Raw genomic sequence first — 11,444 nt, forward strand, 5'->3', positions numbered from 1 at the left:
TCACCCTTTTTTCAGTTTGGTGACATGTCTAATAAGCTACTGGGTAATGATGAAGAAACCCAGCCCAGTCTATTCATTTGGGTAAGTACCAATAACAAGATCTAGTGTTTGATAATATCACATTTGATACATTTCTGACTGTCACTGCCTGTATCTCCTAACAGCCATGACTAGTATCTGTGTGTAAAGGAGCCTAAAAATAAGGGGGCCCAAGGCTCATGCTGTAAAGAACAGTTACAGAATGGGGGAGGAGAGGAAAGGGGAAGGACAGGAAAAGGAGTTAAGAAGCACTTAATTTTCAGCTGTTTTTGACAAGTGGAGCGTTGGCTTAAAAGAAATTGAAAATAATGCCTATTCCATAAAACTTCCAGTTTCTTCCCATCTATCTGCTCTTGAAAGAATTGGAAATTGCAGGTCTGTCCTGCTGGTTCCCACACAGTCCAGAACGCATTTGATGTATTGTTCAATGTTCAGTCTTTCTAAACTTAACTCTCAAATTTCAGGTTTGAAAGGTTTGAAGTTCTAGCCGTATTTGCATCTACAGTTCTGGCACAGCTTGGTGCTCTTTTTATACTGAAAGAAAGGTAGGCATATATACCATTTTCTTTAGTTTTTCGTTCTGTATGAAGACACTCCAGATTGAGCAAAAGCACACACGTTCTACAAATGCTATCTGTAGAGAAATATTTTAGGAAAAACTTCAGATATTTTTTACAATACTGCTAAACTTTACTGCTCACTTATATTGATTATACTACATGTAGACTTTAGATGTAATGATAGGATTGATAAATGTAACTAAACAGCTTTCAAGGAAAAGACTGTGTTCTTAAGAATCATATTTTCCAAAAATGTAGGTATTTAATGCATTTCCCTATGCATCTTAACTTTTTTAGTTCATTAATAAATAAAACTTTTTTCTTTTTTTACTTCAGTTACTTCATGAAGTAAAACAACTTCAGATCCTTAATATATTATGAATGTTTAAACTGTCAACTTCATCAGTCTCTCAAAATTTGCTGAAGCATTAATTTGACATACCATCTACACTTGGAAGCATTTGTATTTCAGGAGGTTAGCCTAAAAAAATATTTTCATATTTAAAAATGAAAAGGCTTTTGTTAATATCTGGAATTAAAAGTGGGGCAGCGTACCTTCCATTTTTCTATTCAAGGACTCTATTTTCTCTATAAAGAGCTATGTTAATAACTTAGCAATTTTATACCGTAGGTTGATCCGTTGTATTGACAATATACTGGAATGTATTCTAATAATGACACACTGTCAAAGTCTCCAAGTGTTCAAATGTCAATGTTAGGAAATACCCCAAACATCATAGGTTTTTCTGTTACTGATGATGCTCATTTCTTATTTTACTGGTGGGTAAAAAAGGATTTGCATCTCCACCATAGTATCCAACATCTACTTTATTTGGCCTTGCTTAGTGAGCGGCTGTAAGTCCGTGATTTCAGACTTAGTTTGTTGTGATTACCAACACCAGTGGTGGCAGTAGCAGTATTTTTTGGCATGTTCATTTACAGGCATCTTTTTATTGTGTAGACAGCATTCATGGTGTAGCTATCACTTATGTGTCACAATTTGAATATAGCTGGAAAATCTAAATTACACCCTGCATCATTTCAGTGTTAAATGCTTTCATCATTTATAAAAACTGCTCTGCTTACTTAAGCAAGTCATTTTTTTTGCAGTACCGTATCTGTCAGTTTTTGTTTATGAATGGCAGCTAATTCTTCAGAACTGAAAGAATATGATTCAGGTATCAAGATTTTATTGTATGAATGTAACTCAAATTTTCAATTATTTTTGTAGTGCAGAGCGGTTTCTGGAACAACCTGAGATACACACGTAAGAAATTATTTTGACATGTAAATTGATAGTTTTCGCAGTGTCCCTTTGTGTTTCTAATTCTTAATCTAGCATGTGTTAATTATGCAAGTATATTCAATACCAACTTGGTTTTGGTACCTTGGCATTTGCTTCAAACTATGTGCAAGCTACACTGCAGTTTATTCAAGGTACTGCTGAAATGTAACGCACATGCTCTCTTAAGTAACGATTTAACTACGTATTGCTGGTTCTCCTAGTTACTCTCATGTCTTACGGAGTTCTCTAGGAGGCCTGGTATGTCAGGGGGAAGGATGCCGTGATCGTTAGGGAACTGAAGCAGTTACAAAGATGAAGACTATAAAGAACATGGAGAAAGGAGAAGAAAGTGTTATGGGGCAAAAGACTGGGACATGGGGTGTATGGTGAAGTTCTTCTCCTAGGAAAGGGTGGGAGCATAGCGCATAATTCCATAGGAAACTGCTTTTTTAGCTCTACTGCTGAGGGGACAATGTACTTATACCTTCAAAGGACAAACATATGTGTGTGCATAAATGCAATTAATTAAAAACTGTTACTCAACGTTATGAACGTTATGTACAGCCTAATGTGATAACACTAATGTAAAAAGTTCAGTGATCTCATATAACTCTTAAAATGATAATACACTGTCAATTATTAAGCATTACCGTAGTTTATCTTACTCTTCAGTATCAGTGAAAGATACCAAGCAAAGTATTTTGCTAGTGTTGCTAGTAATTACAGTTTGATTTCATGTTTTGTGATTATGTGAAATTAAGATTTTTTTTTTTTCCCTCCCTAGGGGGCGACTGCTGGTTGGTACTTTCGTGGCTCTGTTTTTCAACTTATTTACAATGCTTTCCATTAGGAATAGGCCTTTTGCTTATGTCTCTGAAGGTATGTGGTAAATTAATCTATAGCAAGAATTGGGAAAAGATTTTAATGTTCCTATTTTTATCAAGGTATAACTTGTCTGGTAACTTTCTTAGCTAGTGGGTATATATTACTATTTCCTCTATTAATGTAACTTCATGCAGTTTAGAATTGCTTTTAGGGCTCTCGGAGTAGTATGTAGTCATTTATATGATACAAATATCATTTATATGATATATGATTATATTATTTGAGTATCATTTATATGATAAAGTAGTATATAGTAATTTATATGATATGAGTATCATTTTAATGCTGAAGTACTCTTTATTTGCAACCTTTTGGATTCAACCAGTGAAGGTCATCTGACAGATATCAGAACTTTGAAGACATTTTATGACTATGTTAATGGATTAAAAATAAATGAATGCAATAATTCTTAACAGCTGTTTTACCTGGGACTTTTTCACTGTGAAGTAGGCTTGCAACCATTCCCACTAAGTGTAAATTGTTTATAGTTAAAGATAATTATGATTGTTATAATCTCCAATTATATTTGTATTCAATCAGTTCATATCATGAGATGGGCATTTTTCTTACTGCCTGGAAAAGTCAGACTTTTTTTTTTTTTCAAGTGACAGTGAATCTGCTGAGATACATTTATTCATTCACAGTGTATTGCATTCTTCCCTTAAAATAAATCTTTAAGTGTACTTTAAAATGGATGCCTTTACTCGTAGTAATTTTATTACCTTCTCTCTTTTGCAGCTGCCAGCACAAGTTGGCTTCAGGAGCATGTTGCAGATCTTAGTAGAAGGTAAAGCTTTGTAATGTTTTTCAAAATTGTTAACTGCTGGAAGGCAGTGGGGGTTCTTTGTGTATAATAATGAGTTGGATGGGTATTGAAGCATAAACTGTTGTGTATTAGAGCTTTTAAAATAGCTTTATCTACTGTAGGTCTAGTGTATGAACTCTAGAGCAAATATTGCCTCTTATGTTGCCCAGATACATCAACCTGATAGAAACACATCTTTCTGTATAACTTTCCCTTTGAATGTGTTCAGTACGTTGTATGTAATTATCCTTGGATGAGGTGAGGTAAACTAGCTTGGTCTTGTACAGACTTGCACTGCATTTCTCAACAATTGTTACCTGAGTGATATATTTTGTAGTAATTTGTGTTTATTTAATCTGTGGGGTGAGCAAACGACTTTGATGGTTGTAGTTTAAATGTGATATGTGAAACAGGTTATTCACTGTAACATAGCTATGGAAACTTCTCACCTGTCCAGCGGGAAACTGGAAAGTCTGTGTCTTCCAGGGGCTGAAGCAGTGTTGCTCATTCATCTTGTCTGTTAACTCTCTTGCTTGTATTGGATATCTGAATGTGAGATAACATTGTTTGCAAATAATTTTGTCAGATGTCAGAAACGTTTATTTTGAGCCATACGTGTCCTTCCAAGTACTTATGCTGTCAGTATCAAAATAAGAATGTTAAACCATATTGTATAACATGTTAAGTATGCTGCAGAGCCATCTGTTTCTGCATGTTGTGTTTTTTGTATACAGTTGAGGAAAGCAGAGAAAGCTGGCTTGTTAAACAGAACTGATTTTATATGGGTATAAGGTATTACATCTTCAGACCCAAATTCTGCAAAGCAGCTTGGGAAGACTTAACAGTAGGGTTGCCCAAGTACCCGGAGTTTCAGCATAAAAAACCACATGGATAGCACTCACAGGCACTAACAGACTTTTTCGTTAATGATGTGGTAATACGGTGTTATGGGGAAGGACACAGATGGGTAACTTGAAGGGCTCCCAGATTGAGAGTCTAGAATCGCTACTGGGCTTTGAGATAACCTGTAGACAATTATGCCAACAATTTAAAAAAAATTATTAAATTTAGTTAGTATGTATACAGCTATTTCGGATGTGTTCTGTGAGGGAGTGCTGATTACAAAATATCTGCATCTGTATGTAATTATGTTGACTGAAATTCTTACAGGAGCAGACCAGCACATGATGTCTAAACACAGCAACAAAACATTCATGTTGTCTTTTCCTTTAAACTTTCCAATACGTGACACGCACTTACATTCACTGGGAAGTACAGAAACTCTTTTATCTCTTGAAGCTCCCACTGATAGGAGATAACTATAAATAAATAACTTTTCCCAATGTTCCCTCATTGCTTTTTTGGTCTCCTCTTATTCAGCTGGTCTCCTCCCTCCTTTCAGACTCCATGAGTGAGTTAGATTTGGCTAGTGATATGCAACACCCCTCTCTCCAAGACTTGCATGTATGTAATAGCAGTGTTTGAACTTTTAAAGTACTTGTGTTGTATACAGCTGATGCTAGCTGTGTTACCAGAAAAAAAGAAAGTAGCACAAGATAGGTCTTTTAACATGTAGAAAAACTGTGTGAAGATTATGTTTTGTACATGGGAAGATAGACTTAAAGCAAATATTAGTTTTGGATATCGGAATGTGGTGTGGATCTAAACTGGATTGATTTTTGCTGATGTCAGTTAAAAAACTTTGAGCAGAATTAGAAGAGCCTTTTCAGTCCTCAGAGACATCATTTGCTGTGACTGCAAGGTGTATTTGAAGTCAAATCCTGAAACCGTGGGTGTAACTCTTTTGGGTTTTGAAGTAAGGATACACAGCTAGCTGACAACTGCTTCTTTTGTTTTGTTACAGTATTTGTGGAATCATCCCAGGATTAAGTAGCATCTTTCTGCCACGAATGAACCCTTTTGTCTTGATTGATATTGCTGGAGCTCTAGCTCTTTGCATTACATATATGCTCATTGAAATCAAGTACGTACAGTTGTTGTTTAAAAAAAGTAACTCTTTTTGTATACAGTGTATAGAAAATTGGATTTTTTTACATGAAAGGAATGGTCTTATCCAAAGCTGTATTTTGTATGAATGGGATTGCAGCTCCATGAATACATTAATCTTTTTTCAAAGCTGTATAGTTCAGATGAGATTAGTATATGTAATATTCTGTAAGTGTATACAATTTAAAGGAATGAAAAAGAATCAAAAGACAATTCTTATGCCTTTCAAAAACATAAATATGTGTTTTTCTTTAAAATTGCTCTTTCTAGCAATTATTTTGCTGTAGACACAGCCTCTGCTATAGCAATAGCTTTGATGACATTTGGTACCATGTATCCCATGAGTGTCTACAGTGGAAAAGTACTGCTCCAGGTAAGGCCATATCACAAAACAAGGTTTTTTGCAATTTCAATTTTGTTAAATGTCCTTATTTTTTAAAAAACCCCATAAAATCTATTTAAAGCTTTTGAAAAGGAAGTGTTCCCAGGGGAATTTGTGATGTGATAAGAAGTTTAAGGGCAGTAGAAATATGCATCATGAAGTAATAAGAATTTATTGTTTAATGCTATTAGTCTTCTGTGTAGGTAGAGCAGTCTTAAAGGCTCTGTTGCTTAATCTTTACTATAACTTTTTCCTTCTTTTTTTTAATTCTTTTTTTAAAGACAACTCCACCGCATGTGATTGGCCAGTTAGATAAACTTCTTAGAGAGGTAAGTCAGTGTATAATACATAATACAGTGTGCACAGCTAACAGTCCATAAGCATTCAGGAATATGAAGAGTTTTTGTTAGTAGTCTGAGGTGATTGCTAAAGAATTACTTTTTTAATATTATTTTTTAACTGCATGTAGAAAACGTGGATCTTGCTAAGATGAGTAGTGTTATTCAGGTATCTGGAACAAAACTGTTAAAGTAGTGCGGGCTGTTGTTTTTATTAACCAAATTTGAGCTACTGTTGAAGTGGTTTACATATATGAGTGGGGAGAGGAAAAGGAATACAGGCAGCTGTTGACTCACAGCATATCGAGTTGAGAAAATACTGCAATTTGGCATCAAGAGTTACTTGAAGTGAGTTACTTAAATGCACTTTTTGGATGGATTTGGATGTTTAAGGGTAGCAAAAGTGCAGTACATAAGAATTAGTGGCATCATTAATAGACACTGTCCATTCTGTGTATGGAAGCTTTATTTTACCACTGAAAATGCTGTATTATTCAGCTATGTGTAAAAGTACATTTCTAAAAGGATTTGAAACATTGCTGATTTATTTTCATCTTTCTGGATGTTTGTTTAAAATTAGGTTTCAACTTTGGATGGTGTCTTGGAAGTTCGAAATGAGCATTTCTGGACGTTAGGTTTTGGTACCTTGGTAAGTTATGCCTTTATTGTCTTTTAGCCTTTAGAAAAGAGTTGTCGGTTACTACTTGTCCTTGTGATTTATTGCAAAACTTCTCTTCCTCTGTCATAGATATTTTTTTAAAGCTTTGTTATTGGCTAATATTTATGTATACTGCAGCTCTGGATTAAAGTATGCATTTTGCAGCTGTAGAATTTCTTTTGTATTTTGGCAGTGAAGAAAACCCCAGTTTTCTTCTGTCTGAAAAGACGTTTTTTGAATAGTGTATTCATGTAAATTATCTCAGAGGAGAAAAAAATAAAACTGTAAACTATCAGGTACCAAAGATCTACAGCAGAATCATGTTTTCAGCATTTCTGGGGAGAGGGTGGAAAAACACAGCTACCGTTGTGTACTGATGTTCTGTCACTGAAAGAAATGAAGGGGTTTTTGTGATACAGAATGATCACACAGAACTCAGTGATTCCTAACTTGATGCAGGTATGTTGAGACAGCTGGAAAATTAAGACTCAGAATTATTCTCTACTTCTGAGTTCTTCCAGTATGCTACCCTTCCTAAAAAAAAAGGAAAAAGGCAGCAGCTCTGACTTGCTGGTGTGAAGATAGCTTTCAGTTTACTATTCTGCCATCCAAAATACTCGATCACAGCATTGTTGGATTGATTGCAGATATTAGAAAACCTTTGGAAGCACGTTTACCTATTGGCATCTTCCAGATTGTAGTAGAAACTTACTGAGACCTGGGTATGTCTTCAGCTGCACCGTCTGATGTAAAAATGGTTTCTATAGCACAAGCTGTGAACCATATTCTTTACTAAACAGGAAATGAAAAAGCCTGTAAGGTGTTTTGGTTTGTGTCCTGTTCCCTTCTGCAGCAGTAGTTGACGGTAAATGAGATGATCTTACTGAGAGGAGGGCAGGGACAGCCCACGCTTATACGCATGTCCAGGAGAAACTCTTAGTCGGAGTTCCACAAGGGGCATTGCCTCTGTTCTTGCTAATGGTCCCCCTTTGAGTGTGTCTGCCATGCGTGTTGTCCTCTTGCTTGCGCCAGCAGCACTGTGATGACACTTTTCCCTAAACTTGGCATATGGAGTTTATCTGCACTTTGTTGTTCTTTTGGGCCACTTTTTTCCCTGCCATCACATTTTGTATTTTATAGCTTGGTTTTAAGACTCACTTTTTCTGAATGATGATCTTGATATGTTCATAAGAGATCAACGCGTTAGGAAAGATCTATGCGTATCCTAATTATGGAATTACTCAGTAAGTTTCTCAATTTAGTCAGTGGTCTCCACTGCGAAAGGTCTTTGCGTAATTCTCTGCAGGATAACTGATCTCTTCTTGACTGCATATGGAGAATCTTTATCAAAGTAACAGTTAACAGCCAACTTATTTTTATCGCTTTCTAGGCTGGATCAGTACATGTCCGAATTCGGAGAGATGCAAATGAACAAATGGTACTTGCCCATGTCACTAACAGATTATACACATTGGTCTCTACCTTGACTGTTCAGATTTTCAAAGATGACTGGATCAGACCTACCTTATCATCTGTGCCTATTGCAAACAATATTCTGACCCTTTCGGATCATCATGTTATTCCAATGCCATCTTTGAAAGCTGCTGATAATTTGAACCCTGTTACATCCACTCCAGCTAAGCCCAGCAGCCCACCGCCAGAATTTTCTTTTAATACACCAGGCAAAAATGTGAGTCCAGTCATCCTTTTAAACACTCAGACGAGGCCCTATGGATTGGGTTTTAATCATGGATCTGCACCCTACAGCAGTGTACTCAATCAAGGATTTGGAATACCAGGAATGGGAGCAACTCAAGGATTCAGAACTGGTTTTACAAATGTCCCAAGCAGATACGGAACAAACGCTCGTGGTCAGCCCCGACCATAATAAACACCGTTATTTATTGTACTTAAGGGTATTGACTTAATTCTTTTATTACCCAATTTTTATAAACATTTGGAATGTCAGATCATTCTAAATGGCTGGGAACAAGTGCATTGTTCATATTCATGAAATGGTTAAATTGCAATTTTTTTCTTTGCATCAGCAGTAGCCTGTATAATGCCACAAGTATTTTCCAGACTTACAATACTTTACAGGTAGTTTTTATAGAGTATCTATTTCTATTAAACTTTTTATTCACTTTTCTTTGTTTTCCCAAGAATGTATTGAGATATAGCACAACTCCATGAGAGAGTAAAATTCTGACCAGGTAGCATTTTTTTTTCTAATGAGAATTGCTTACTGAATGCTGAATAGATGAGAGAATAGGAAATTGCAGAAATCAAGTCCCAGTTTTTAGAGATGTTTTGATTGCTGTATTAAGCTATCTTTTGGCAAAGTCACAATTAGGTTTTGGTTGCAAAAATCCATCAATATTCATGTTGTGGCCATTGTGAAGACAATCTGGCATTTCAGATTCTAATTAATTTTGTGAGACTGTGTTTTTACATTTTGATGCTTTTATAGAAATTCAGATGGTTCAGCAACCATTTTCTAGTTGTAAGTATTCCATATTCATCTTCCTTTTTGGTTGAACTGCAAAAATATTTAGCAATATACTGGGAAATAAAATATTTCAAACTTAAGATTTTACAAGCACCTCATTTTTATGATTAACCCTATTTAAGATACAGAGCAGTTGGCTGTATTGTTTCTGAAGCCAGTATTTCATTTTTGACTATGGAAAGTATTCTCTGATTCGATTGTGACTTTGTATTTTTCCTCTTTGTATTTTTTCTGTAGTTTCAGGGGAAAAAGTATCTATTTATATTCCTAGTTTATATCCAGAGCACAGGTCAGTGATCGCTGTCAGTTCTTAGTCATTGCTAGAGTGCTCAGCCTTTGGGGCACGCTTGGAACAAGACTGCTGAACTCTCTGCTTTTGCATTATCGTTCTGTTGTACATCTAGAAGGCCGAATTTCTTCAGGGCCTTTCTCAGAGAGCTCTTCCCTCTGACTGCTGTGTTTTTCTTCACTGCTCTGATAACAGCAAAAGGCCTTTTAGAAAGACTTTTTTTTTCCTCCTGTGCAGTATGTATCTTATCATTCCCTAGCCAATACCTTCTCTGCACTTTGTTCTGCATCTTGTGGCTGTTGAGGAATGGGTTACCTATTCCTGTTGTTTCACTTGCAACTCAGGGTGCTATATATTGGCGTCCACCTTGTTAATCTGTATACTAAGTGTCTCCATTTGTCCAAGGTGGTTATATGGAGCTGTAGTATCTCAGGGACTCCAAAGATGATACGTTACCTGAAGAGTAATGGGTTTGATAGTGAAATCTTTCTCTTGTAGAACTGAGTTGAGAAAACGGCCTTCATTTGAATTTTAAAGATCTGTGGCCTCTTCATACTGGCTGGAGTATTTCTGCATAAGGACATTGCTTTCTTCTTTTTTCCCCCCCTCTTCCTCCACTACCTGTGTTTCTCGCTGCAGTGCATGGAGGAGGGTGTCACTCTTGCAAACAAAGCCAGGTGACATTCTGCCTGATGGTTTCTTGCCGGGATGTTTTAGGCTGAGGGTAGTGTCCAGGCTGCCACTGGTATACAGTCCATGTAAGCTATAAGTAGAGAATCTAGTTCTGTACTTCATTTGCAGCAAGAGTAACAGTTTCATTGCTGTGTTAGAAAATGTAATGACCTGGAAAACTTGCCTTTATAAAGATTCCAATGAACTTAGAACCACTGGCTGGTTTCTATGAGGTCAGTATTACCTCAGTAATCACCTTTGTTTCATGACTCTGTCTTTATGTGTAGTCTATCACACATGACATTGCTGCGTGGAAATTCACTGAAGTACAGAACACTTGAACAGATTCTCTGTACCTCTTGGGTGCTGAACTAGACTGCACTCTACAGCATCTGCAAGACCTTAGAGCCAGCAGAATGTTTACAATATACTACTCTCATGTGGCCTATATGAGAATTGTTCCTTACTCGCGTTTCATAACCAAACATTTGCCCTTTTTCTGACATTTTAAATATGTTGTATTATATTGATTGCATGCCTATTTGTTTTTAGTAGAAAATTAAAGCTCCATTTTATTGAAAAATGAAGCTGATCTTTGATTTAAAAGGAGAAGGGAGAATGAGAATCCCAGAATTCTGAGTGCAATATAAAATCACTTTAACAGAATTATTTTTTCGAGTGATTGTTTACAATATATAACATATGTGCAGATGATAAAGATTCTTTTAGAGATTAGAACAGCTTTTTAGCTGCTTTATTGTTATGGATATATTAAGAATATTTGTTAAATCAGCACAGAGTAAAATGTCTTCTTTTATACAAGGAAAATAAAATCAGTGTCATCCTTAAATGACAAGGAAAAAGTCGTAATTTGTGTACAAAATTTTGTAGTTATCTTTTTATATATATTGATTGTTTAAGCGATGCTCTCGGCTTCAGTCTCAGTGAGCAGATGTGTGAAACTTCAGAACTGTTTTGCTGGGTCTGCTACCAGTGTAGACTGGGTCCTTGTAAT

At 36.0% G+C, this 11,444-nt stretch overlaps 1 protein-coding gene across 5 annotated transcripts in view; it reads left to right on the forward strand.

Annotated features, from left to right (window-relative positions):
- Positions 1-11,444, forward strand: part of SLC30A6 (solute carrier family 30 member 6) — a 28,358-nt gene that overhangs the window by 7,574 nt on the left and 9,340 nt on the right. For 4 of the 5 annotated variants that reach the window (XM_074896892.1, XM_074896894.1, XM_074896893.1 and 1 more), the window contains 10 exons: positions 16-81; positions 504-584; positions 1,831-1,866; positions 2,669-2,763; positions 3,508-3,556; positions 5,439-5,558; positions 5,852-5,954; positions 6,245-6,292; positions 6,882-6,950; positions 8,350-11,371. In XM_074896892.1, the coding sequence (XP_074752993.1) occupies positions 16-81; positions 504-584; positions 1,831-1,866; positions 2,669-2,763; positions 3,508-3,556; positions 5,439-5,558; positions 5,852-5,954; positions 6,245-6,292; positions 6,882-6,950; positions 8,350-8,847 (1,165 nt within the window). In that variant the 3' untranslated portion in view covers positions 8,848-11,371. Of the gene's footprint in view, positions 1-15; positions 82-503; positions 585-1,830; positions 1,867-2,668; positions 2,764-3,507; positions 3,557-5,438; positions 5,559-5,851; positions 5,955-6,244; positions 6,293-6,881; positions 6,951-8,349; positions 11,372-11,444 lie in introns of those variants that run through there. The other variant, XM_074896895.1, reaches the window with a different exon arrangement.

This window comes from Athene noctua, chromosome 1 (assembly GCF_965140245.1).
Source record: "Athene noctua chromosome 1, bAthNoc1.hap1.1, whole genome shotgun sequence".
Taxonomy (NCBI): Eukaryota; Metazoa; Chordata; class Aves; order Strigiformes; family Strigidae; genus Athene; species Athene noctua.